This window comes from Eubalaena glacialis, chromosome 2, assembly GCF_028564815.1.
Source record: "Eubalaena glacialis isolate mEubGla1 chromosome 2, mEubGla1.1.hap2.+ XY, whole genome shotgun sequence".
Classification (NCBI taxonomy): Eukaryota; Metazoa; Chordata; class Mammalia; order Artiodactyla; family Balaenidae; genus Eubalaena; species Eubalaena glacialis.
Window position 1 is genome coordinate 62,534,721 of NC_083717.1, and position 26,413 is coordinate 62,561,133.

At 58.9% G+C, this 26,413-nt stretch overlaps 1 protein-coding gene across 2 annotated transcripts; it reads left to right on the forward strand.

The window, feature by feature from the left end:
- The first annotated feature begins 806 nt into the window (after nucleotides 1-806).
- SEMA7A (semaphorin 7A (John Milton Hagen blood group)) lies at nucleotides 807-24,452 on the forward strand. 2 transcript variants are annotated; one of them, XM_061181918.1, is made up of 14 exons: nucleotides 807-975; nucleotides 15,110-15,261; nucleotides 15,780-15,821; nucleotides 16,166-16,258; nucleotides 16,473-16,557; nucleotides 16,708-16,818; nucleotides 17,476-17,615; nucleotides 18,243-18,427; nucleotides 19,340-19,448; nucleotides 19,533-19,731; nucleotides 22,372-22,499; nucleotides 22,703-22,857; nucleotides 23,057-23,118; nucleotides 23,441-24,452. In XM_061181918.1, the coding sequence occupies exons 1-14, from the start codon at nucleotides 807-809 to the stop codon at nucleotides 23,800-23,802; spliced, it is 1,992 nt and encodes a 663-aa protein (XP_061037901.1). In that variant the 3' UTR covers nucleotides 23,803-24,452. The 2 variants fall into 2 exon arrangements, with proteins under 2 accessions (XP_061037901.1, XP_061037902.1); XM_061181919.1 differs by having other exon boundaries at nucleotides 16,708-16,779.
- The last annotated feature ends 1,961 nt before the right edge of the window (nucleotides 24,453-26,413 follow it).

Genomic DNA, 26,413 nt, shown 5'->3' on the forward strand with positions numbered 1-26,413 from the left:
ATTCTGCCTCCCCAACAGTGAGTCCTGGGCATGCAGGATGCTCCCCTCTCTTTCTACTTGGGGAAGGGGCCTTCTTAATTATATCCCCCTCCACTCACATGGAAATGAGTTTGGATTTTCTGAGCATACACCAGCTGGCTGGGGGGGAGGCAGCCCAGAAGGCTGCTGCTGGCTGGGGAAGGGAGGAGAAAGGAGGGGAGGGAGCCAGGCCAAGATGAAAATTCCGTGTTCTCACAGCAGAGCAAGGATGGGGCTCTGAGTGCTCCCCACAGGTTATTGACCCTCTGCCTGAAACCCACGCCCCCCTCCTTAGGGAAAAGCATCTTGCTCCTGCTTATAGGCTCAGAGGAGCTGTTATCCACTCAGGCCAGTCCATCCTCTGAGCATTACAGCCTTCAGGGTCCAAACACTTAACTGACCATTAGCGAGGTTGTGCCCTCAGGAGAGGTCCTCCCTGACTTCTAGGCCAATCCCTTTATGGGGTGGGGGGAGTGAATCTAAGGCCCTGAGAGGGGACAGGACCTGGAGCCGATCACAGAAGACCACAAGTCTGTCTTGCGTCCCGCCCACCCGGGTTCTCCCCGTGGAGTTGCCCAGGAAGAGGTGGTGAAGGTTCCCCGGGCGGCGGTCACTGCGCCCCCCTTGGCCAGCCGGGAGGCGAGAAAGGCTGCGAGGGGCGGGGGAGGGGCGGGGGAGGGGCGGAGTGGGGGTCAGACTTTGACTCCGCCTCCTCGCGCTTGATTCTGCCTGCTGTCGGGCGCTGGCTCAGTCTCTGCTGCTCTCCGCTGTCGCTCCCGGGCCTCGGGATGACACCGCCTCCGCCCGGATGCGCCTCCCTCGGCGCCCCGCGCGCCCGCGTTCCCAGTCCGCTGGCTCGGTCCGGGCTCCCGCTGCGGCTGCTGCTGCTGCTCTGGACGGCCGCCGCCTCCCAAAGCCACCCGAAGAACGGACCCCGCATCTCCGCTGTCTGGAAAGGTAGTGGCGCCGCGCGAGCGGCGGGGCGCGGGATCCGATGCCGCGCGGCGCGGGTGCGGAGTGTGCGGCACCGGAGGGAGTGCGTGCGCGCGGCTCTGCGGGTCCTGGGCTGTCCCCGCGGGTAGCGTGTGGGTCTGGGTGAGTGTGTGAATGTGCGCGCTGCTGCACTGGAGCGGGCTGTAACGCTGCGGCGAGAGAGCCGCGGGGGCTGGAGACCCGGCTAAGTCACTCCAAGTCCGCCCGCAGCCGGGAGCCGCAGCGCCCGGGCGCAGGGGGGAGGGAAAGGGCCCCTCTCTCCGCCCCGAGGCGCTCCTGGTCCTCCAGCGGCGGGGCCTCTGTGCGGGATCCTTTCTCCCGCCGGGACCCCCACCCAGCTCCTCTCTTCCTGAGCTGCGGGCTCCGCTGTCGCGCGGGGCGCAGGCTGGGCCGGCAAGGGGGGCGCGGACCCTTTGCCGCCGCCGCCGCCGCGCTCCGGCTGCGGGAACAAAGACCCCGCTGCCTGCCCCCCGCCCCCGCCCCGGCCCCGAGCGCAGACCGGGTAAAGGGGGTGGGCACCCAGTGGTGAGCCGGGACGTGGTGCGGTGCGGAGGCTTCAGGCACCGGGGCGCTGCCTCTGCAGTGCCGGGACCGGCCGCTCCCTCCTTGTCCGCACGTGGCAGTTGTCACCAGGAATCGGCGCCAGCGTGGGGGGCAGTGCCCGTTGGGTGGGGCGCGGCCATTGGGACCCCCAGGCAGAGGATCTAGGGAAAGGCTGCAGCTTTTAGGCCCTGGTGGTTATGTGAACTTGGGGACCGGAGTCTCCCCCAGGGGCGCCTCAGTTTAGACCACTGTACAATGGGTCAGAAAGCCTGCTGGGTGGGTTTTGAGGTTTTTCTGCCGCGAGGGGCTGAGCTCCCCTCCCCTGCAATGCACACATATGCTTCCCCACCTCCAGGCTGACTGGGCTCTGTCCCCAAATTTGGCGGCGCTGGGCCCCCCTGTGGTGGTGGTGGCCTTGCGTGGGGGGTGGGGGGGGTCTGGCCCCTCCGGGAGCCCTTTGATGCCTGAGGCGGTTTGCAGGGATTGCCAGAGCCTGAGCATTATCTGGGGCAGGTATTCTTAGCAGAGAGAGGAAAAAAAAAAAAAAAAAAAAACCGCTCATAAAGCGAGTGGCCCGAACTGCGGCTGCAGTGGAGGGAATGTGACTTGCCCAAGGTCACTCTGCATTGTGTGAGTTCACAGTGCAGTCAGGGGGCTCTGATCTGGCACAGGACCAGTGCTTGTTCTGGGTTAGGAAGTGGAGAAAGATTTAGGCAATTTTTTGGCCATGAAGAGGGTACTCTGGGGGCCAGCTCTGCTACCCAGCCAGAGGTATTCGTGGTGGAAGTGGAGCAGGGCATCTGGACCTCTGGCCACCTATCTACTCATGGTGGACACCTACATACCCCTCAGTCATATTAGCTCCAGTCTGAGCTTCCTCTGCCTTCCCAGCATCTTTGCCTTGCCTCAGTTCCCTTAGCCGTCTTGGGCAGCACGGCATTTGTGCACTGTGAAGCGGATGAATGGCCACATCTGAGTGTTCTGGAATCTCCCTCTGCACCAAACCTTTGCATTGGGCTCTGCTTGTCCACATCCCCTGTCTTCCCAAGATACCCTTCCACACACATACTTAATGCACACCCACCTCTTAGCGCCTAATGCTGCCTCCCCATCTCGGGCACTTAGTCCCCACCCTGAGGCTATTTAAAACTGCTTTCTGTCCTCTTACCCACTTTCCAAAGTGCTCTCTCCCCTGCACACAGTTCACTATTGTAGCCACACTGGCCATGCCTTCTGTTTGGTAATGCACTATTGACCCCCACTGGGGTCTGCCAGCCCCTCACCTATCTTGTCCAAGGGCAGTCTGTGGTCTTCTTCACCAGTGCCAGGCACCCTACTGGCCAGACAGACCCTGCCATCCACCTGTCCCCCAGGACCACCAGCTGGTAATGGTATGCCTAGCTGACAGCTGCCTCCTAGTTCCTGTGGAGTGACACATGGCAGTCGGACAGGAATGGGCTTGGGCAGGGCAAACGAAGGAGTAGGGTGAGAGGAGGACCCTTGCTGTAGGCCTAGGTCCCTGTATACCAGTGGGTTGAGGGGATGGGGATGGTGGCCTCCAGGAACGACTAGATCAAGGATAATGGTGGTTCTGGAGCTGCTTCTCCATGAGGCCTAGACAGGGCTTTTAGTTATAAGACAGGACAGGTGTGGGGACTGGAATGGGTATGGAGGGATCTTCTCCATCATTTATTTTCTGCTGCTTGGACCTATAAGATCTAGGGAAAGATTAGATAAGAGAGTTCTGGGAGGGTCCCAGCCTGCCCTTCTCAGGGAGGTTGATGCCTCTCTAGCCTGATGAAGGTCTGGCCCAGAGCAGCTCTGGACAGAGAGAGGGATGTGCTAGTACTGACCTGCCAGGTACCCTTGAGCTCTGTACCTGTTTCTGACCCTCAGAGCCTGCCAGGGCTCTGGAGGTTGTCCCCCCAGGGCTGTCACTGACACATGGGTCAGTCAAGGATGTGACTTTGTGGGCCTGACCTCCCTGCAGCAGGGACTGGAGGGGAGTGGTTTGCAGGTAAGGGCAGGAGGTTGGCATGCTTGTGTAAGCTGTATACCCTTCTCCCATTCCATCCCTGGTGGAGGAGATGGAGAAGCCCAGGAAGGCCCTGACCTCCAAGGTCAGAGGTGAGCCAGCTTGTCCACAGCAAGAAACAGAGCCCAGTCTCCACTTATCCAGCTGGTTCTGGCCTCACCCTTGTCCAGTTAAACAACAGGATGTTATTGTTGACTTGGTGGCTGCTGGGAGAGCCATTATGGGGCCGGTCCACAAGGCAGGGGGTTGTTGTCACCTCCTCTAGGGGATGAGGTCACAGCTGGGGCTCTCCAAGCATCACCATTTCCAGTGGAAATCCTTGCCCCCTTGGGAGCTTAGATGTATTCATCACCTTCAAGGTGAACTCCCCCTGCAGCACAGGGTGGCGGGGTGGGGGAGCAATTCCCAGGAGGAGGGGGGGTTTCTAAGCTGGGAGAGATGGGAGAGATGCTTGGTGATGTCACCAGGAGTTTCCTGCCAAGCTCTGTGGCCCCTCTGTTCTGAATAGTGAAGATTCTAAGAGCAGGCTGGGGTGAGGTAGATGCTGGCACAGGCCCAAGATGACCACGGTGTGGAGGAAAGAGATGGGAGGTTGGAAGCCTGGTTCTGGACCCAGCTCTGCTGATTTTCTGTGTGACTCTGGGCAAGTGCTTGCCTTTTCCTGAGCCTCAGTTTTCTCAAATTTCCAAAGCGGGTACAGGGAGGAGCTTATACTTATCAGAGCACTAATCCCTTGCCTCTCTGGAGTAGGTGGAGGCTGCAGTGGTCTGTTCAAACCCTAGCAGTGAGGAGAAATTGAAAGCTGGGAAGTCGGGGAAATCCTTTAGTTTCGTGTTCTTTCCTTTCTTTTTCTCTCATAAGTGAAGGCTGATTGATCAGTTGGAGGAAATGGCTCATGTGGATTGTGACCTCAAGGGTGGGCATAGTAATTCAGCATTTTTGACATTTATCATTTGCTGGGGCCAACCTTGTGCTGGTCCTGGGCTTGGGGAACCAGGGATGAGAAACTAGATGTGTCCATAGGCTTCTCCGTGTAGATGGGGAGACAGACAGGCAGATCAACCTGCAGTTACAGTGAAATGTGTCAGGGCCTGTAACAGAGGCAGCTGTGGGGGTCTAGGAGGTACCTAACCCAGTCTGCACAGTCAGAGAAGGCTTCCTGGAAGAGGTGATAAGTCAGGATGGCAAGAGGAATAGGAGCCAGCTTGGGGAGGAGAGGGACACGAGGAAGTACCCTGGTGTGACAGGATTTCAGACCCCAGAACTTGCAACTAGGACCAAGGAGAGGAAAGGAGGTGTGTGGGGGTCCCCAAGAGGGAGACATTGAGTCAGCCTGGGCCTGGGGGCTCCAGGAGGGTTTCATGCAGGAAGGGATATCTGAGCTATGCCACCTGACCTTCCACAGCCAGCGCAGCAGTAGGAAGGAAGGACCATGGCAGGCAGGGAAGACCTCCCCAGTGTCACAGCTCCCTGATGGAAATCTGGGCCTGGGTCCAGGGACACCAGGGCTTTCCGCCTGACTCCTGACCACAGGAGTTCTCCAGGTGAGGAGGCCCAGTCCTCAGCAGAGACTCTCCATGGGGTGAGGAGCTCCCCCAGCATCAGCCGGGCCCTGCCGGTGTGGGAGGGGCAGACGGCCTTCCTCTGCCTAGCTTCCCCTTCCAGGAACCTTCATCTCAGCAGGGGTGGTTCACTACCCAGGCTGGGCACTTGGGAGAAGCAGGGAGAGCTGGACACTCTTCTTGAAGGAGGGCCGGGCCAGGGCCCCTAACGTGCAGGTGGGAAGCTGAGGCTCAGCCTAGGGGGTGGGGCGCAGCAGCCTACAGGGGGCAGTGGTAGGAGTGGGTGGCTTTGGAGTTGACAGCTCAGGCCTCACCTGATGTCCTACCTTCCACCCCCAGTCCCATTTCAGCCACTGCAGGGCTGTCTAGCTATGTCACAAGAGACTGACCATGCTTCCCCTGCTCTGGTTGACAGCTCTGGGGCCAGAAAGCTTCCCCTTTTCTTGGTTTCCTTTTTTGGCAAGGCCTGGCTGCCCTTCCTCTCTTGCGGGGGCGGGGTGGGGGGGAGGTAGGGGGGAGGAAGGAGTCCTCCTAGAGCAGGGACTGTGGCCCCTTGTTTGGCACCCCCATCAGAGAACATGGACTTTTCCCTTCCCTAGCCAGCCCAGGCAGTGAGGGACCGTTTGATCCATCTCTTTCTTGCCCCCTATGGTCTAATCAGCCTCCAAGCCTCTTATTCCACCCCCACCCCCACCTTGGCCTGGGCCCTGCTGTGTCTTCAGGACTGTGCCCTGGCCTCCTCGAGGCCCTTGCATCCCTCTGGGTCACTGTGCTGAGCATTCCAGCTGGAGCACACAGCCCACCTGATCTCCTACAGTTCTTCCCTCACCATTCCCCAGCTCCCCATGCTTTCCTGCCTCAAGGCCATTGCCCTGCAGGTCGTTGCCCTGCCGGTCATCCCTCCATGTACCCCACTCACCCTCCTCCTCCTTTCTGCCAGTTCTATCTCACTTCCTCCAAGGAACCTTGTTGGATGACTCTAACTCACACAGCCTGATGTCAGAAAACAAACGTCAGAGATCAGCTGGGCCAACATTCCACAGATGGGGAAACTGAGCTCTGAGATGACAGGGACTGGCCCAACATCACCCAGTGAGACAGGCAGAACTGGGACCAGGCTATGTCTTCTGCCCGAGCCTGCCCTGGCCTTAGCTTTTGGCCTCCCTCCACTTGTCTGTCTGTCTTCATGCTCTGTCCCCAGGCTTATGGCTCCCCAAGCCCATTTCCTCCTCAGCCAGTTCAGCTGAGCCCAGACTCTCCCTGCCCCGGTGCTGTCTGCTCCCGGGAGCCCCAGCAGCCATGACGGTCCTCCCTTCAGGACCTTAGATTTGGGCCAGCTCTATGCACTCTTCTGGTCTTTTCCTCGGGGCAGATGGGCCTCAGGTCTCGGGGGCAGGTTGATCTGTGTCATGGCCTGGGCTAATCTGGGTTTAACCGTCACAGCAGCCTGGGATTAGGCTGATGCTGTCGTGCCTCCTGCACCCCCTTCTTCCAATCAGGGGCTGGGGCTCTGCGCCAACACACCCCTGGGGGCAGCCCTCACTATGGAGGGCAGCCAGTCCCTGCCCCGTGCCTAGGTCTGTGTTCAGCTCCTCTGGGGGAGGGAAGAGGAGAAGCCCTGGGTTTGCCCTTGGGGCGCATGCTGGTGCCTAGAGAGGTGGGCCTGCCGCCTGACGAGAGAGGGCACGTGGGGAGGTCAGGAGCTTCGCGCAGCCAGGGATCGTGACAGGAAGTGAGAGCAGAAGGGTCAGTGTGGGGCGGTGCCACCGGGGAGGACTTCCTAGGGAGGGGGCAGAGCCAGGCTAGAGGGAGAGGCAGGGAGGTGGGGTGGGGCAGAACGCGGCACAGGTTGCTGCTCGTGTTCTTTGTCTTCTGGGCCCAGGGCTCTGCGCCAGGCTAGTGAGGGAGGAAGGTCACTGTGGTAAGCTCGGCACCCTAACAGTGGCCCAGGAGCCTGTTCTAAGGTGTCTCCGCGTCTGACATGGGGGTTTGGCCTACCCCAGGCCTGCTCCTCCTTACGCTCTGAGCTGCCCCCACTTGCCCAGTCCTGGCCTTGGCTTGGCCCAGGGACCATGGAGTAGGAGGAGGGCTGGCCTTCACCTTCAGGATCCCACAATCCAGGTGAAATTCCACCAAAACAGTGTGATCTGAGAGAAGATAGTGTGTGCCAGATTGTGTATAGCACAAGGTCAGAGGGAGGACGGAGCTGTGAGGGCTGGAGCAGTCTGGAACACTCCGTGAAGCCAGGGGGATTGAGGCTAGATCTTCAAGGACAGGTAAGGCCACGTGCCTAGAGAGAAGGGGAAAGGGCAGTCGGGGAAGGGAAAGCACAAGCAAAAGGGTAGAAGCGGGACTCAGCCATGGCAGAGATGAGCAGAGACGGGTGGGCCTTGACTGCCAGGTAGAGGAGTCGGGCCCTGCTGGGACAGGCAGTTGGGACCCATGGTGGGTTCTTGAGCTGAGGAGCCAGGGGGGTAGAAGCGAGTGTTTTTTGCCAGTGCAGGTTGGGTGGGAACCTGGCTGGTCGGATAGTAAAGAAGGGTCTCAGCATATCCTCCCTTCTCTATAGCCTGCCCCAGATTGCACAGCACTTCTATTCTGGGCAGAGACCATGGGATATTTGTACGCTGGTCAGCACTCAGTGCTGCACTACACCCCCAGATCCCTAGTCCCCCCGCCGCCCCCACCTGCCTCAGGCCTGCACACCCACGCTTACTTACACACACTGTCTTTAGGGCATCGTGGATGAAGGTCAGGCATTCATTGGCCAAGCAGCCTCTGACCAGGCTCCACCCTCTCTGGGCCTCAGTCTCCTCATTTGTATGGGAGAGGCTGGCCTAGAAGCTTCCAAGGGCTCATCAGTGGAGCACAGTGTTATAAACACAGATTCCAGAGTCAGTCTGCCTGAGTGTCAACCTCCACACCACCACTTAGCTGTGTGATCTTGGGCAAGTTACTCAACTTCTCTGTGTCTGGCTGCCCTCATCTGTAAAATGGGCACAATAAGAGAAGCCACCTTATAAGAGTTCAGTGATGATTGAATGAGTTAATACACCTGACACTCAGAGAAGTGCCCGGCATATAGTAAATGCTATGGAACGGTTAGGTCGGGGTGGGGGTGGGGATATCATTGTTGTCAGTATCATCCTCCTCCTTTGGCATCTCTGATTTCTGATGAAATGCAGCTCTGGCAGCCCGGCCCCTGCTAGCTCTCCCTAACTGCCTATGTTGGCTGACTGCCCTTGCTCTCTGACCCCTCCCTCCTTTCCCACTGGCCCAGGCTAAGGCTGAGCTAAGGAACCTTCTGTTTCTCAACAGTCTTCCTGTCCTGCCTGCGTCCTTCTACTTGGGGTGGTTTAGCCCTCCTCTGCCCTCTTCCTGACCCCTGCCCTGGCTCTGGGCCCAAGGGCAGGCCCTGCACCTCTGCCCATCCTTTCCTTTGAAGGATCCACCAGCTGACTTCAGCCTCACTCTAGGGCTTTTGGAACCTGCTGAGCTGAAGAATGGGCAGAATCCGGACGTGGCTTCCTGCCTTCCCTGGGCTTGGAGCCTCCTCCCCTCTCTGGCTGGGCCTCTGTGCCAGCCTTCCCTCCCTGAGCCCCGGAATCTGTTTCGGCTCGGCCCCGCCCCCAGGACACACTCAGCTTTCTCTCCACACTGCTTCTTACCCACAAGCCTTTGCCCCAGCTGGTCTCCCCACCAGCCAAGCCTTCTGGTCCTTTGAGTACAGTGGCGCAGTGCAGAGAGCACACAGCCCTTGCTGGCGTGGAAGGCCCTTAGTTTTCCTGTCTATAAAATGGGCATGCAGATGCTGTCCTGCCTTCTTTACGGGGTGGTTGGGGGATTTGGTGAGCTAGTTGGTGGAAGCCGATGAGGATATGGTTTCTTCTGCTGCCTCCATCTCTAGGAAGCCGTCTCTGACTTATCCAGTACTCACAACCCCACGCTTTCCCCAAACACCCCCAAACTTAACCCTGATTGTTTTGTTCCAAGAGTCATGGTGGGTCATGAAACCTAGACCTTAGCCCCTCCAGTCCACAGAGGAGGAAGCTAAACTCAGGAAAACCCAGCTCTTGGTCACAGTCACAGCCAACCAGCCACTTGGCTGAGAGAGGGAGCACAAAGCTTTTTAGAACCAGGGCTGAGCCCACACCTGAGATATGCTCCCCTCCCACCCACGGCTGACCTTGGTGGGCGGGAAGATGCTCCCCCTCAGCCCAGCGCACAGCTCACTGTTCCCATGGCTGATAAAGAGAGACACACCTCCCACACCCCCATGAGCTAAGTACCGCCTCAAGGACCCGCCACCTGCCCCAGCACACCGGCTCTGCCCGTCAGGCAGCTGTGTCTGGAGCCTTGCCCTGCTGAGTGTCGCCAGCACCCCAACAGCAAGCACAGCCCTTCCTTAGCACAGGCCCGTGCCACCCCGGAAACTGGGCTTCTGGATATGAGGAGCGGCTGCTCGTGCCCTCATGCCTGGCCATACTGCGAGAGGCAACATCGATGAAACATTTGTTCCTTTGCCCCCCCTCCCCCTCCAGTGAAAGGTTTCCGTCCACTGATCTGACACACGCAGAGTTCCACAGTTAGTCATTCCTTTGAGTTTAAGGCTTTGATTGCTTAAGGCCCTGGAGATCAGAGTCCTACCTGGAAGATTGGTGGGTGGTTGATTCCCTTCAGTTATCAGGTCAGTGACTTATCCCCTGGCCTGCAAGAAGGCATAGGGTGGAGAGCAGGAGATGACACAGGGAAGTAGAAAGAAGGTGATGTACAGCTTTTTGAAGATCAGGAGGCTCTCAAGGAAGTCCCGGCTGTGGTCCTGGTCTGGAGCCGGGTGATGGGCACCAGAAACCCTGAGCTGCTGCCTCGCTTAGCTTCTGTCTCCCTTGTTCTTTTTTTTTTTTGGCTGCACCGTGTGGCTTGCAGGATCTCAGTTCCCCGACCAGGGATTGAACCCGGGCCACGGCAGTGAAAGCCTGGAATCCTAACCACCAGGCTACCAGGGAACTCCCCTGTCTCCCTTGTTCTGTGCCTTGGGCCAGTGGCACGGTCTCTCTGGCCTCCGTGCCTCCCTCAGCTTAGTGACTATTCCCTTCCCTTCCACCTTGACCTGTGGGGTTCCAAAGGGTGGCGAGGCTGCAGGCTAATTCCTGGGGCCCCGCACGGGCCTTCCCTCTTCTTCCTCTGGCGAGGGTGTGAGGGGGGACTGGTGATTCAGGTGGGGCACGACTGTGGGAGGAGACTCCTGCCTGATGTGGTTGGGCCTCCAGTCCGAGGCTGGCCTGGCTCCTGCCCCATGCCCGGGCCTCCCTGGCTGCCTGACTCAGGCACTCCCTGCTGGGCGCCGCATTCCTGCCCTTCTCAGAGCCCGCCTCACAAGAGAAAAACAAATACAGTATGCTAACACATATATATGGAATCTAAGGAAAAAAAAAAAGGTCATGAAGAACCTAGTGGCAAGACGAGAATAAAGACACAGACCTACTAGAGAATGGACTTGAGGATAAGGGGAGGGGGAGGGGTAAGATGAGACAGGGTGAGAGAGTGGCATGGACATATATACACTACCAAATGTAAAATAGATAGCTAGTGGGAAGCAGCCGCATGGCACAGGGAGATCAGCTCGGTGCTTTGTGCCCACCTAGAGGGGTGGGATAGGGCGGGTGGGAGGGAGGGAGACGCAAGAGGGAAGAGATATGGGAACATATGTATATGTATAACTGATTCACCTTGTTATAAAGCAGAAACTAACACACCACTGTAAAGCAATTATACTCCAATAAAGATGTTAAAAAAAAAAAAAAGGGCTCCTTGAGGTTAGCATTCAAGGCCCGTCAGGTCACTGGGTCAGCTTGGAAGGCTGTCCCTGCCCAGAGCAGACTATGGGGCCCGTCCCTTGTTGCTTCCTTCACAGATGACGACACTGCCCCCCATCCTAGCCACCACTCCACCCTCCCCCTGAGCAGCCCTCTTTCACAAGTAATGAGGATATGGGGTTGGCGGGGACCAGATGGGGACAGCACCCAGAGTGGATGAGGAGGAATGATGCCCCACCAGGCAGGCCTGCTTTAGGAAAACCCACTCCACAGAAGTTCACACTTGTCCCAGCCAGTCGGTTGCTGGGATTGTGCTGGGAGGGTGGGGGGCACAAGAGGAAGGTCTGATTCGTTCCAACAGGATCAGAGCCCCATGGATGGCCTGGCTGGGGGCCTCTGATAGGGGAGGACAGCCCCTCACATCCAGCCATCTTCTTGACCCTCATTTCTGGCGGGGCTGGGGCTGGGCCTTGTTGGTCCTGCCACTGTGAGGAAGGTGGGGGCTTCGGGGGCCATGGAGTCTAGCTGGGTACGGGGCAGCCTGATTGTGCCCTTTCTTGGTCCAGAAGGAGCCAAGATTGGCTCAGAATCACATGGGGGTGGGGTGGAAGCTTGTGCCTGGCCTGCCCCTGGGGCCATGCCCACCCCATGTGTCCCTAGCCCCCTCCCCTGCCTGAACCCCTGGTTATTCCGGGAGCTTTTAGCTCCCACTTAGTCAGCCACTAATGCGTCAGGCCGGGGAGTGAGGGGGGAGACACGGTGCCAGACGGTGCTCCTTTTAGACATCCAGGATGGGAAGCAGAGGGGGCTGGTCAGGCAGGGGGACCTGGGGGGTGATGCTGGAGGAGAGGAGGCTTTCTGGATCCTGGCCCTGCTCATAGATAGGAGAGGGCAGCTCCGCAGACTGACAGGCAGTGGGTTGGTGTATCCTTGGGCCGCTGCAGCTCCCTTCCCCCATCACACTCGGGTCTTCAGCCCGCCTTCCTGATTCTTCTCTCGTTAGGTCTCTGTACCCACCGTACGGTCAGCTTCCCCAGCTTCCCCACCGTTGCTCAGGCTGTTTCCACTGCCCAGAATTCTCTTCCTGCCTGTTTCTGACCCATCTAGCTTTGGTCTGCCTTCCCCCTCCTTTTGGATTCCTAAGGAAGCAAAAAGACGCATTTAGGGATGCGGCACTTGCTCCCTTGGCTGGGCCTCTTTAGGAGCAGCCCCCAGCCTTGCTCAGCTATTGCGTGGGTGGAGCCTTGAATGCCACCACCTCCCCTCTTGGTGCCAAGGGGCCACAGATCCTGGCCGCGAAGGCTTGGTTCTGCCTTCACTTCCAGGCAGCCCTCCTGCCCCTGAGCCCCCAGCCCCGGGCTCCTGTGACCTGAACAAAGCTTCCTTTCATGTATTCATTGAGCTGCTGCCACTCTGACACTTCCCCGGCACAATCAGGCCCTTTGAGGGCCTCGGGCAGTACGGGAGCCGGGCTGGGGCTGGGGTAGAGAACGGGCCAAGGCCTTGTCCTGGGGCCGAGCTGGTGCCATCTCCCCCATGCACATCACCAGGCACAGAGCCGGGAAGGGCGGGTTCTTCAGGGTCGAGGGAGGCAATGCTCCTGGGCTCCTGTTTGTTCTTCTGCAAAATGAGGTGAGCAGTCCCTTCCTCCCTCCAAATCCTGACCCTGGCAGCCACAGCCAGGATTTGAGGGGAACAGGGCTCAAACTTGCAGATCTGTGCAGGATTGTCCTGGCCGGGCAGCCCCCCACGCTGCACCCGGCAGCAGGCAGCCCTCACCCTCCCTTTGTGTTCTCAGCAATACTTTGTGAGCAGCTCTGGAGTCTGTACCAACACAGTTTTGCTTAAGTGGTACGGAGGCTTGCTTTGGTATGGCTGTTTCACCCCTCCAACTGGATTCCACGGTAGGGCCGGGCCTCCCCCTCAGGCCTTGCTCTCCGGGGCCAGGCTGAGTCTCTCCCATCAGACTAGACTTCCCAGGGCAGGACTGCATCTCCTCCTCACTTTGACGGCCCTGTGACCCCAGACAAGGGCTCCCTCAGGGCCCCTTCAGGTACCCCTTTCTCCACCACTAGAGCTGTGCATTGGCTGTGCAGGCCCCTCTTCTGAGGCCTGGGGTTGTGGCCTTGATGTGAGCCGAGGTGACTGTTTGGAGGTGGCCAGCATGACCTGAGCCGTGGGGCTCCTCCCCTGTGGCCTCTGGAGGGCTTCAGATCTCAGGCCCCAGCCCAACATCTTCAGACACAGACATATAGCTTTTCCCAGCCGCCTGGCTGTCTGGGGGAGTAGGTGGGGAGCTGGGGCTACAGACTGTCTAGATTCCGGGCTAGGCTGTGGGGACAGTGGCCGCTGCTCAGGCTGCGGGTGAAAGGGGAGCTGGAGCCATGGAGCTGAGTCAGGAAGGCCTTGTGTCTATCCCCAGCACTCTTAATTTTATCCCAGCTGGTGGGGACGGGGGAGCCTGGGGCCTGAGACCTGCCAGCCCTGCCCAAGCCTTGGCCAACACCACACCCCTACCACCCAGCAGGAAGTGGGCTCTCAGCTCCCACCTTGCGCAACCTTGGGGTCCTGGGAGGCCTGACATCCTAAGCTGTCAGGCTATTTGCGGAGCACTGGAGGAGACCCAGGTGAACCCGAGGGCAGTGAGCTCAGCACTTATCTGTGGCCTGCGGTGCTGGCATCTCCCTGAACGCACCTGATAACCATTGCTCAGTCTGGATGAGCCAGTCTCTCCTGCCTCCTAGTGTGACCTTGGGCTAGAGTATCCCTGAAGGCCCTCAGTTTCTGCCTCTGTACAGTGAGCTGGGCCACACCTGAGGTGGAGAGTAAGAATAGCCCACTTGCAGGGATGACTTGGCCATGCGGGGATGTATCTTAAGGAAAGGGAATGAAGGTGGGGGTCGCATGGTAGGTAGTGCTCTTCGTCCCTGCTGAATGCAGCATCAGTAGGAATGGCTCAAGTGGCACCAAGGGGAATTGGGGGCAAACTCAAGGACATGGCAGTTCTGTTCTCTCTGGGCTTGGAGGGTGTCCTGCTGGGATATCACTGCTAAGTTGGCTGCCCCTGAGTTTGCTGCAGCTGAGTAAACAGTGGTCAGGCTGAGGACCCAGGCTGGTCTGAGGTGGGAAGATGGCTGATTGCTGGGGGCACAGCCACAGGCTGTCCCATTCCTGTAAATTAGCCCTGCAACCAGGACAACCTCAGCAATGTCACTGGAGATGAGACATCTTCTCCCCGGAGGCAGTGGCTGCAGACAGTTTCTTTTTTGGGCAAAATTGTCCCGGTCAGCCCTTCTACTTAAAGGCCCAGGCTGTGCTCTGTGAAGGGCCCCCTGTCCCAGAGTTGCTGGGGAGGGAGGGCTGATCTTTCCCCCCGGGGTGAGCTGGGATCTCTGTGAAACCAGGCCAGGGCAGGCCAGGGTGCAGAGTCCAGCTTGGGGGCAGGAGCTCTGGTTCCTGGCCTGCTACTGACCATGTGAGCTTGGGCTGCCCCTCTCTGGACCTTTGTTTTTCCATCTGTAAAATGGGAGAGAGAGGACATTAAGATTCCTTTCCAGCTCTGATCTATACTGACCTGCTCACTAAGGGGATGGAGTGGGCTGGGAAGGGTCAGAGAGGGCTTCCTGAAGGAGGGGATAGGGTTCTGAGCAAAGTGATTCCTGGGAACCTGAACTGTATGTGGGGTTCTTAGAGGCCTTGCTACCTGCAGGGGGTGGAGGTGGCTGCTTGCTCTGTCCTAGATAGCAGAGAGCCTCAGAGCAGAGTTGGGGGCCCTGGTCCCTCCTGCCCAAGCCCAGCCCCTTAGGAACAGCAGTGTGTGTGTGTGTGTGTGTGTGTGTGTGTGTGTGTGTGTGTGGTGGGGGGGGGGTCTGTTCTCCCCAGGGGTCCCTAAATTCTGCCCCCACTCTGAGGTCACACATATTGTAGGGTAGGGGTCATGGCTTTGGGGTGAGGACATCTGGTTGCTGGACCCCGCCAGAGGACCCCTGTCTTTTCCCGCTCACAGCTCTGAGTCCAGGCGCCGCCCTAGCCAGATCCAAGCACTAGTTGCTCGGGGGATGCCGGTATGCATGGGGGGGCGGGCCAGGATCTTCCAGCCCAGGGTCCAGCCTCAACGTTTCTGCCAATTGTCTCTTCCTTAGGCCATGCAGGGCAGGACCATGTGGACTTTGGCCCGGCCGAGCCGCACACGGTGCTTTTCCACGAGCCGGGCAGCTCCTCCGTGTGGGTGGGTGGACGCAGCAAGGTCTATGTCTTCGACTTCTCCAAGGACAGGAATGCCTCCATGCGCACAGTGAGCCTGGACCCCTCTCCCGGCCCCCCTTTTCTTTTCCCCTTTCCCCATCTTCTTATCTCCCCTCTGGCCTTGGAGAGGAGCCTCAGGGAATCCCGGGGAACTGGCATTTCTTCCAGAACTGGTCAACCCCCTATTATATCCCATAAATGGTCCCTGGGGGAGGCTCCCTGAGGGTGGTCCCAACTGGCGTGGGTGTTGGGGCAGTGTGGAGAGAAGCGCGGAGCTAACACGCCTGGCTGGGCGGGTAGCGCTGCCTGCGGAGGCCTAGCAGGAAGCTGGGCTCCAGAACCCCATGACCCCTGTCTTCTGAGATCTCTGGGCTGGCTCATGAGCTCTGGGCTTTGGCTCCGGGTATCAGACTGAGCAGCCTGTGTGATGTTGGGTAAATCACTCCTCCTCTCAGAGCCCTAGTTGCTCATCTGTCAAATGAGCCTATCCTGAGGATGCATGGAAAGCGCCTACGGGGGCATCTGGCCCCTGGCAGAGTGGACTGATGCTCCCCCTGTTCCCCCCAGGTTAACATTGGCTCCACGAAGGGATCCTGCCGGGACAAGCAGGTGAGTGGGGGAGAAGGAGTGCAGAGGGGAGGCTGGGCCCCTTGGAAAGTTTCCTGAGAGTCTGAGGAAGGAGGCCTGGTCCTGTCTTGGGAGCCCCAGTCCGGGAGGAGAGAAGTAGCCCTGCCCCAGGGTTCCCAGTCTGAGGGGGAGACACTCTTTCCCTGAGGCCCTTCCTCTGTTCTTGGAGGGGGTGGAGTCAGCTGCACCCGCTCTGGGCCCTCCTTAGAAGCTGCCTTCTGTGCTCAGACTTCTGATGCCTTCTTCCCCAAGACCGAGGGTCCCAGTGCTAGGCCTGCCAGGGCCTCCCACCAACCAACCTCTCTCCTTCCCCTTCTCCCGAGCAGGGCTGTGAGAACTACATCACGCTCCTGGAGAAGCAGGGTGAGGGGCTGCTGGTCTGCGGCACCAATGCCCGGCGTCCCAGCTGCTGGACCCTGGTGAGAAGGCCCCTCCCCGTGTGCCTGGTCAGCTCACCCTTGTCTGGGTGGGCTTCTGCTCCCCATGGTGGGAAGGAGGTGGGGGGACTCTGAGGCTGGCCTCACCTTGTACAGAGTTCCTGGGAGGATGGGGACCCTGGCTGGGCAGCTGGCACCCATGGGAGGCAGTGACCGTGGGATCACATGGCAGTCTGACCCCCTTGGTCTCCCCCAGGTGAATGACACTGCAGAGTTGCTTGGTGAGAGGAGAGGCTATGCCCCCTTCAGCCCGGATGAGAACTCCCTGGTTCTGTTTGACGGTAGGGCTGTGGCTGGTGCAGGAGGGTTCCCAGAGGGCTGCTGCCCTGGGCTGGGGGAGGGTGGTCAGCTCTGTGCCTGGTGACCCAGGCCCGGGGGAGGGACTTCCAGGGCCTGTGTGCCCTTACCCGTGCCCCTCCCACTGTGCCCAGGCTCTGAGGTGTACTCCACCATCCGGAAGCAGGAATACAATGGGAAGATCCCTCGGTTCCGCCGTATCAAGGGTGAGATTGAGCTGTACACCAGTGATACGGTCATGCAAAGTGAGTCAGGCTCCAGCTGGGCTGGGCTGGGCTGAGCTGGGCTGGGCTGGATGAGGCGGTGTGAATGCTCAGGGCGGCAGGTGGGATCCTCATGTTTATGGGGAGGCTTCCCTAGGGCTGCTAGGGCCACAGGCCAGTCAGGAAAGCGGGAGCTTGGTACAGCCCTGTGAAGATAGAGCTGAGGAGGTTGGCCTGGCAGGGAGCAGGGGAACAGCAGAGAGAAAGATGTGGAGGCAGGATGGGCCCAACACCCTCTGGGAACAAATCAGAGGAAACCCCAGACCCAGTGTGGAGTCCCCGGGTGCCATAGCGTATCCCTCTGCTGAGCTCACGCGGGGGCAACACCCACTCCCTCCTCGTTAGGGCTCTGCCAATTAGGCAGAGTGACATAGGGGCCCCTAGGGCTCTCCCCCCAGTCCCTAGGCCTGAAGTCATTGCTCCTGGGCCAATGACATCTTTGTAAGAGAGGGCAAAACAGGTGTGGGGTGGGAGTGCAGAGTCTCAGGCCCCTTGGGATGTTGGACCTGTTTTTCTGAAGTTTATTCCAGGTGTGATTTGACTCGGGTTTGTTTGTGCAGACTCAGGGGGTGGGCAGGGTGTGGGTGGGTCCTCTGAGAGGCTCCCCGCCTCACACCCTTTCACTTCTGTCCCTGGTAGACCCGCAGTTCATCAAGGCCACCATTGTGCACCAAGACCAGGCCTACGATGACAAGATCTACTACTTCTTCCGAGAGGACAACCCTGACAAGAATCCCGAGGCCCCTCTCAACGTGTCCCGAGTGGCCCAGCTGTGCAGGGTGAGCAAGTGCTGAGTGGGCAAGAGTGTGTGTCTGTGCCTAAACAGGAGCGAGTGAGTGTGTGCCTGTGTGCAAATGTGCAAGCGAGTCTGTATGGGATTGTGGGAGGAAGTGTGCGTGCATAGGAGGGTCCCTGCACCTGTGAGTGGGTAAAGATGGTTGGGCTCACGTGCACGTGTGATAGTGTGCAAATGTGTGTATTCGTGGAGAGTGTGCATGAGCGTGTGCGTGAGAATGAGAGTGCATTGACGTGTGTGTGTTTCCCCTGTGTGGAGGTGCTGGGTTGTGCAGGTCTGTGTCGTGTGTGTGAGCGTGAACGTGTGAGAGTGGGCAGACGTGCGTCTGAGCCGGTGTGCTCTGTGGGGACCTGGTACCCGCACCCTGCAGGTCCCCACTGTGAGCCCTGTGCCCTGGGTCAGCCAGGCCTGCCTCCTGGAGCCTGGCCCAAGAACCTGGCCTGAGTGGTGGGGTACCTCAGCCTCGTCCCCTCGCAGGTCCCGACCCCTTTCAGGGCCTCCCTTCCTCCTCAGAAGCCTGGGTGCTGGCATTCCCGGCAGCAGGTGCCCCGGGTGTGTGGGGCAGCCCAGGCAGGTGCTGAGGGGCCTCCTCTCCCCTCCACCCTTCCAGGGGGACCAGGGTGGCGAGAGTTCACTGTCGGTCTCCAAGTGGAACACCTTCCTGAAAGCCATGCTGGTGTGCAGTGACGCCACCAGCAACAAGAACTTCAACAGGCTGCAGGACGTCTTCCTGCTCCCCGACCCTAATGGCCAGTGGAGGGACACTAGGGTCTATGGCGTTTTCTCCAACCCCTGGTGAGTGGCCCTTGTCCTGGTGCTGGGGCTGGCATTAGTTAAGTGTCCAGTGGGGATCAGAGGGTTTGGGCCCTGCCCAAGGGGTGGCTGGTGTGGCAAGAGCAGGGACCCCGGCTCAAGGGACAAGGCTGTTGCTGGTCCTGGGGTGGGCGGACACACAGTGCTCAGGGAGATGTGTGTGCTGGTGTGTTTGTGAGTCTGTACACATGGGTGTGTGCGCATGCGCCGTATGCATGCTCATGGCTGCACCTGTGCCTGTGTGCCTGCCAGCTGTGTACTCAGAGCGGGTGCTGGGCCCTGGGAAAAGGCTGCTGCGGCCTCCGGGGTGCTGGGTGCCGGGTGCCAGGTGCTATCACACCCGCTCAGGCACTGCCTGCGCCTGATAATTCACACCTCTTAATCACTCTCATTGATTGAAAACAAGGCAGGCAAAAGTGTCAGGTGTGTGTGGGGAGAGGTGGGCGGCAGGGTAGGGAAGCCAAGACCCTGCTCTGGGGCTCCTGTGTGCATGGACCCAGCAGTCTGGGAAGGGAATGGAGGTCTGGCCTCCTTGGGCATCAGCGTTCCAAGGATGCACGTGTTGGGATTTCTCCTGCCCTGGGGTTGGCCTCTGAACTCAGTGATTCTGTGACAGAATACAGGTTGTGGTTTTACATTGCAACATAAAGAAATTAGGTTGCACTTCCCTCCCTCCCTCTTCCCGTCCTCCCTCCCTCCTTCCTTCAATGGTATTTGGTAATGCTCAGGCACTGGCCTTGGCCCCCAGGATAGTCCCTGCCCTCATGGAGCTCAAAGGCCAGGGAGCTTGGTCGGAAGGCTGCAGTTGTACCCCATCTGGTGCTGGGCTCGCCTGGGTGAGTGGAGGTGGGTGGGTCCTGGGCATCCCACTGACGTGGCCTGTGTGTCCCCCAGGAACTACTCCGCCGTCTGCGTGTACTCCCTCGGTGACATTGACAGGGTCTTCCGCACTTCCTCACTCAAGGGCTACCACTCAGACCTTCCCAACCCACGGCCTGGCAAGGTGAGCGGTGACACCCACCATGGCCCAGGTCCCGACCCCATCGCCCAGCCACCCCACTGATCTGGACCTGTTCTCCTTGCCCAGTGCCTCCCAGACCGGCAGCCGATACCCACAGAGACCTTCCAGGTGGCCGACAGTCACCCTGAGGTGGTGCAGAGGGTGGAGCCCGTGGGGCCTCTGAAGACGCCACTGTTCCACTCTAAGTACCACTACCAGAAAGTGGTTGTCCACCGCATGCACGCCAGCAACGGGGAGACCTTCCATGTGCTTTACCTAACCACAGGTGAGGGGCTACCCGGGACCAACCCCTCCCACCCCCCCTCCCCGCCTCGCCCCTGGTCTGCTTTGTAAAAATGGGTATAAAGAATAATGTAGTTAACATCTGGTTGGGAGAACTGAGTGACTAAGAGCTGTCAGGAGTTAATATGTGTGGCTGTGGAAGAGTCAGGCAGTGAGAGCTTCCCAGAGGAGGTGGGGCAGAGGGGAGAGGGAAAGGCATCGTAGGCTAGAAGGTGCCAGGATTCAGAGGCAGAAATGTTGTAAGTCTGAGCAAAGCTGGGTATAGCTTTGGTCCAGCTGTCTGACTCCTGAAGATGGTAGGAAAAGATGTGGAAGCCAGGAGGAAGGACCTGGTCCAGGGTGTCCTGTGGGCCTCTGCCAGGCAGAGCGAGGAAACTGGACCCTCTCCCTGTCTTTGGGATTATGCAGATGAGAGGAAACTTTTGATGTGGGATGCAAAGAATTTAGTGAGATGTGAGGAAGGACTTCCACATGGCAGGGACTTTGCAGGTCTTGCAGAGGACTGCCGGAGCACCCCCTCTTCCCTAGAGGGGCTCCCCTTGGGGAGCAGGGTCTAGCTCACCCCGGCAGCTGAGTGGAATGTTCTGAAAGAGGCGTCTGCATCCCAGAAAGTCACTGGCCATGGTGGAGCCAGCCCTGCGCTGGCTTTATAGCAACTTCCTGGTCCCAGGCTGTGGGCAGAGATAGCTCTGGGAGCGGGCGTGGAGATCAGCGCTGGGGGACGGGAGTGCTTAAGGCCTTCCTTAAGACTGGGTGGTGGTGCCATCAGGAAGACTGTCTCCCCCAGGTGCCTAGCACCTCTGGGCTTACATAGGCCAGGCCTCAGGTTTTGCCCTTAATTGTTCATACTGTCCCATGTAACTTCCTGCTGTTGCTTCACCTTGGGGTGTTCTCAGGGTCATGGTGACCTTATAGGTTTTTTGGCTTCTGGGAGTCTTGGGGAGAGTAATTTCCCATTAACAGGCCTGGTTTGTGAGGCCTGAGATCTGCCTCTTCACTCCTTCATTCATCCTGGCTCCACCCACTGGCCCCTGTCCTTGCTCTGCTCCAGAAGCGGCTGGCCTAGCTGTTGTGGCCAGCCACGGGGACAACAGAGCACTGGGGTGCAGGAGGGGGTCACATGATGTGGGACTGGGAGCAGGAACCAGGACAAGGCAGGCTGGGCCTGGGCTGGGGGAGCTGTGGGCTCCCTTTCTGCAGACCTGAGAGCCAGGTGCACTTGAGTGATGAGGGCACTGGTCTCTGTTCTCCCTGAGGGCCATCAGAGAGATACTATTCTGGAGTCTGAAGCAGGAAGGATTGGGGCTAGATATGAAATAGAACTTTCTGAGCCCTCTGCAGAGAATGGGAGGCTCTCACGGCTGGGAGAAGCGATGGGAGGCTGTCACCACGCTGTGTGGAGGAGGTGAAGAGCAGTGTGTTTATGAAGGCAGTGACTGGGCTGGGAGCTTGTCAGGCCAGAGGAGCAAAGGGCCACATCCCAGAGCCTGCAGAGGGGAGTCACAGACACATAGAGGAAAGGTCCTAGGCAGGCAATCATCTGATCATCTGACTGCTTTTTTGGGGCAAGTGATACCCTGGGAAATTGGGAAGGGAGCGAAAGGGAGGTAGGCTATTCTAGAAACTGGGACAGCCCGTGAGGTGGGATTGGGAGGACCCAGGGGTCAGGATGCCCGTTAGTCCCCCACAAATGTGAATGGAGAGAGCACTGGCCTCTGAGGCAGGCAACCTAGTGTGTGACCTTGGGTTCCCCTATGCTGAACCTAAGGTCCTTTTCAGATCTAAGATTTTATAAAAATTAAAAAATCCCCTAAGACTACATGCAATGTGGGATCCTGGACTGGATCCTGGAACAGATGAAGGACATTAGTGGAAAAACCCGTGAAATCCCAGTAAAGTCTGTAGTCGAGTTAATAATTATGTACCAGTGACAACTGCTCAGCTGTGACAAAGATCACAGTTATCTAAGAGGAAACATTAGGGGAAACTGGGCGAAGGGTATATGGGAACTCTTTGTACTATCTTTGTAACTTTTCTGTAAATCTGAAATTATTTCAGAATAAAAAGTTTATTTTAAAGACAAAAAATCCCCAAGAGTCCAGGAAGCAGAGGGGTTTATAGAAGAAGTTGAGGGGTAGAGTTCTGACCCCTCTGGGTTCCAGTCACCAGCTGTGTGACCTTGAGCAAGTTGCTTAGCCTTTCTGAGCCTCATTTCCTTATCTTCGAAGTGGGGATGATAATACCCCCCTCCCAGCAGTGTGGAGGATTAAACGAAGTAATGCTAATGCATGTAGCTGGAGGCTTAGCAGTGCTTGGGCACGTGGGACTGCTGGTTCTGTTATCCATGCTCCAGCTTCCCCTGCGGCCTTGGGGAGCCCAGGGCCTCCTGGGATGGCCTCCCTGGCCCAGCCTTGGAAACTTCCTGCGATGCCTTTGGGCTCCTAAGACCCTCCCCAGTCATGCTGTCCTCTCCCCATCCCACCCCAGTCCTATGACCCTTGCCTGAGCCATGACTTTCCAGCCCTCCCCACCGGCATCTTTCCTGGTCAGCTCAGCCCAGAGGGAGGCTGCCTGGCTCTGTGGTGGGACTCCCGCCTGCTGACCCTCTGCCTTTCACCTACAGACAAGGGCACCATCCACAAGGTGGTGGAGTCGGGGAAACAGGAACACAGCCTTGTCTTCAGCATCTTGGAGATCCAACCCTTTCGCCGTCCGGCCACTATCCAGGCCATGTCACTGGATGCTGACCGGGTGAGCCTCCCCCCCCAACCCCTGCCCTATGGGGCTGCCCAGGGATGGCCAGGTGAGGACAGAGCTCCTCTGCGTGTGATTTGCATGTCCTTTGCAGGGTCTCTGGGCCCCAGGGTCTGCCAGGCAGCTGGACCACAGCTTAGGGGCTGAGAACTCAGTTGGGATGGGGGCCCTGACCTGACTCAGTCCTTTTCTCTTTCCAGCGGAAACTGTATGTGAACTCCCAGTGGGAGGTGAGCCAGGTGCCCCTGGACCTGTGTGAGGTCTACAGTGGGGGCTGCCATGGCTGCCTCATGGCCCGAGACCCCTACTGCGGCTGGAACCAGGACCGCTGCGTCTCCATCTACATCTCCCCAGAGTATGTTGGCCGGGATCCCTTGTCGCTAGGAGAGAGCGAACACAGCAGTGGGGGTTGATGGGCTACAGGAGGCGGCCCTTCTGGCCAGACCCTCCTCTGGGTGGGCACCACTGCTGATGCTGGGTGGGGAGGAGGACAGGGAAGGGGCCAGGCCCGTGGCCTCCTGTCTACTTAGCCTCTCTCTTCCTTCCAACTCCAGGCCAGTGCTGCAGTCCATCAATCCAGCCGAGCCACACAAGGGGTGCCCCAACCCAAAGCCAGGTACCTGACCTGGCCCTCCCCCCGTCCCATTAGGGTGGTACCGCCGTGCCCCGATTGCCCTGTCTGAGGGAGGCCTGGTCTGGTCCTGGGGGCTCCAGACAGATGGGGCAGGACAGTCCTGTGGAGGGAGCCCCCTCGGTGTGGGGTGGTTGTGAGAGGAGTGGGGTGAGGGCAGCAGGGGAGAGTCAAGAGGAGACTGGGCTCTGGTTTTGCCGTGTTTATTTAGAAGCCTTGGCCTTGGAGGCCTATCGGTGGGGGAGGACACAGCCTGCCCTGGGAGCCCTCAGGCCCTCCTCATGGCTATCTCCCCATCCCTCCCCAGAACAAGCCCCACTGCAGAAGGTTTCCCTGGCCCAGAACTCTCGTTACTACCTGAGCTGCCCCATGGAGTCCCGCCACGCCACCTACTCGTGGCGCCACGAGAACAGTGTGGAGCAGAGCTGTGAGCCCGGCCACCAGAGCCCCAACTGCATCCTGTTCATCGAGAACCTCACGGACCTCCAGTACGGCCACTACTACTGCGAGGCCCAGGAGGGCGCCTACCTCCGTGAGGCTCAGCACTGGGAGCTACTGCGCGACGATGGCGCCATGACCTCGCACCTGCTGGGCCGCGCCCGCGCCCTGGCCGCCTCCCTCTGGCTGGGTGTCCTGCCCACGCTTACTCTTGGCCTGCTGGTCCATTAGGGCCTCCTGGGGCTGGGCATGCTGCGGGCTTCTGCAGCCCCAAGGCACTAGAAAAGTCTCACACCCAGAACCGGCTGGGCCCGGGAGCTCCTTGCCCACCACTTCTTCCAGGGGGACTGCATAACCCGACGGGGGACGCCAGGCCTGGAGATGGCCAGCCGCAGGCGGCTGCTGGGCCCCGGTGGGGCAGAGGGGGTGGGGGCCAGAGAATGAAGGCTCCGACTATGAAGCTGGGGTCTTGCTGACCCAAGACTTTATCTTTTGGAGACTATTTTTCAAAAACTCCTCCTCAAACTGACTAAATGCAATGATGCTCTTGGCCTAAGAGCCTGTGGCCCAGAGAGTGGGGTTTAAAAAGGGGAGTTGGGACCCCATCTCTGGACCTTTGGGCTGAGGCCTGAGTCCTTCTGGACTCTCTATACCCAAATTGCCCCCTCATCCTCCCTCCTGCCATGGCTGGGGGTGGCTAGTGTTCCCGCAGGCCCAGGGCTGCCCTCTGTGGCCCCCTCACCAGCCCTGGGTCTCACTAGGCAGCTGCCTTGCATGTTTATTGAAGGATGTTTGCTTTCCGGACGGAAGGACGGAAAAAGCTCTATTTTTATGTTAGGCTTATTTCATGTATAGCTACTTCTGACTGCATCCGTATGAAATACCAAAACTGCGTGCTGGGTTGGGGTGGGGAGGGAGGGGCTGGGGAAGGGATGGGTCACGGGCGGGGGGCTCCCAGTCTGCGGCTCCCAGGAATGGGATAAGAGTCCAGGGATGGGCGTGGGTTTGGCGAGAGTGGCATGAGCTGGCTCTGCCCTGGGAGCCCAGTCTGAAGGGGACGTCGTCCAAGCCCCTGATGTGGGGTGGTTATGGGAGGGGGTGGGATGAGGGAGACAGGGTAGAATGAAGGGGAAAACAGAGCGCTAGGTTCACCGTGTTCATTTTGAAGGAGGAGCCAGGTCCTCAGGGGGAGGTTCCGGGACTCTGCCCTTGGCATTGGGGGTTGGGGGGCGGGGGGGTGGGGGCCACCCTCCCCTCCCCTCCCCTCAGCCCCCTTCCCCAGGGGCTGTGCTTCCATGCTCCTAGCCTCCCACCTTCAGCTCAGGACATGTTATAACTTAGGCTAAACTGTGAATTCCTGTAGGGACGGCCTGGGCCAAGCTCTCCAGGTGGGCGGCTCTGCCCCCAGTCCTGTCCATGGATTTCAGCAGAGAGCTGGGCCCTTCTCTGGCTGTGTCCGGCCAGCCTGGGGCAGGGCCTGGGGCTAGTGGCCTTCCAGCTTCGGCCCCTGCATCTCTTCTCAATGCACTTTAATAATGTAACATATTACTAATAAACAAGCTATTTATTTACCTGTGCCTGCTGCTTGCCTTTAAAGCCATTCTGGTCAGGGGGTGAGGGTGAAGGGGTTCCTGTTCAAGACTCGGCACCTGCTGCCCCTGTGAGCATCACACACTCTCACCGGCCCTCTGCTTAGAGCCTTAGAGCTAAGGAAACACACAGCAGGGCTCCCAGTTAGTGCGAGGCGGGAGTGGGATCTGAACCCACAGCTCCTGAGCAGTGCTCTGCCTGCCAAGCAATGACCCTGGAGCCCAGACAGCTCCTGCACCCCACCTTTCCTCACACCTCAGGAGCGGGCCTTTCCCCCTTCCCAGCCTCCACCCCCTGACCATGTCCCCTGGTAGGCCTGGCCATGCTAGAAACAGCCTTGGGCCTCCCTGCCTTCAAGGGGTCCATTCTGGGAGGGAAAGCTGATCAAATAAGACCCTGTGGGATAAACCTGTGGTGATGGAAGTGTGTGGGCAGGAGGCTAGAGGGCAGGGGAGGTGGTGGTGCCTGAGTGGAGATGAGGTCCTTATTCCAGGTAGGGCCAGCAGGCAGGGCAGGGGTCAGTGTGCGTGCAGAGGGGACAGCTGGAGAGCAAGGAGGGACCAGTGGGCAGGCTTTGTGTGCTAGTCCCAGAGCTTGGCTTTTCAACCCGCAGGGCAGTGACAGGGCTGAAGTGGGATTTGTGCCTTAGAAACTCTTGAGCTCCCTCCAAGGTAAAGCAAATCAAATAGATTTAGAATCCCAAAAGGTGTGTGAAAAGGAGCCCTGACGTAGGTGTGGGAGGTGGGGAGGGGAGCTTGAGGCTCTTCGGGGGATGGTGGACAGAACTAGGACAGGACCAGGGATGGAGGGTGGGGCATCCTGTGGGGAGATGCAGAGGGAAACCCAGACTTTCTTCTCTCCCTTCCCCTTTGTTCCCCTCTCTCCTGCCCCTTGTGCAGGGATCCAGGCCTTTTGGGATTTGCTGGGAGATTTTCCCAAGCAGTAACTACTGGGGAGAGGGATGTAGCAGACTTGGGACAGTTCCCCTCTCTGAATCTGAGCCGAGCTTCTGGCTGGCTTGCAGACCCCACAGGGCTGGAATCGCCCCTAGCCGTGGAATCGCTCCCTCCTATTCAGGCTGCCCTGTGCTCTCCTGGGCCAACCCCACGCTGAAGGTTCTCCTTGGTTCTTTCCTCTCCCACAACCTGCCTTCCCAGGGTGACCAAGGTGGCAGCAGGTGCTCAGGCCAGGAGTCTGAGAGTTTGGGGGACCCCAGTGATCTCTGGGCTGGGGGCAGAGACCTGGGGCTACC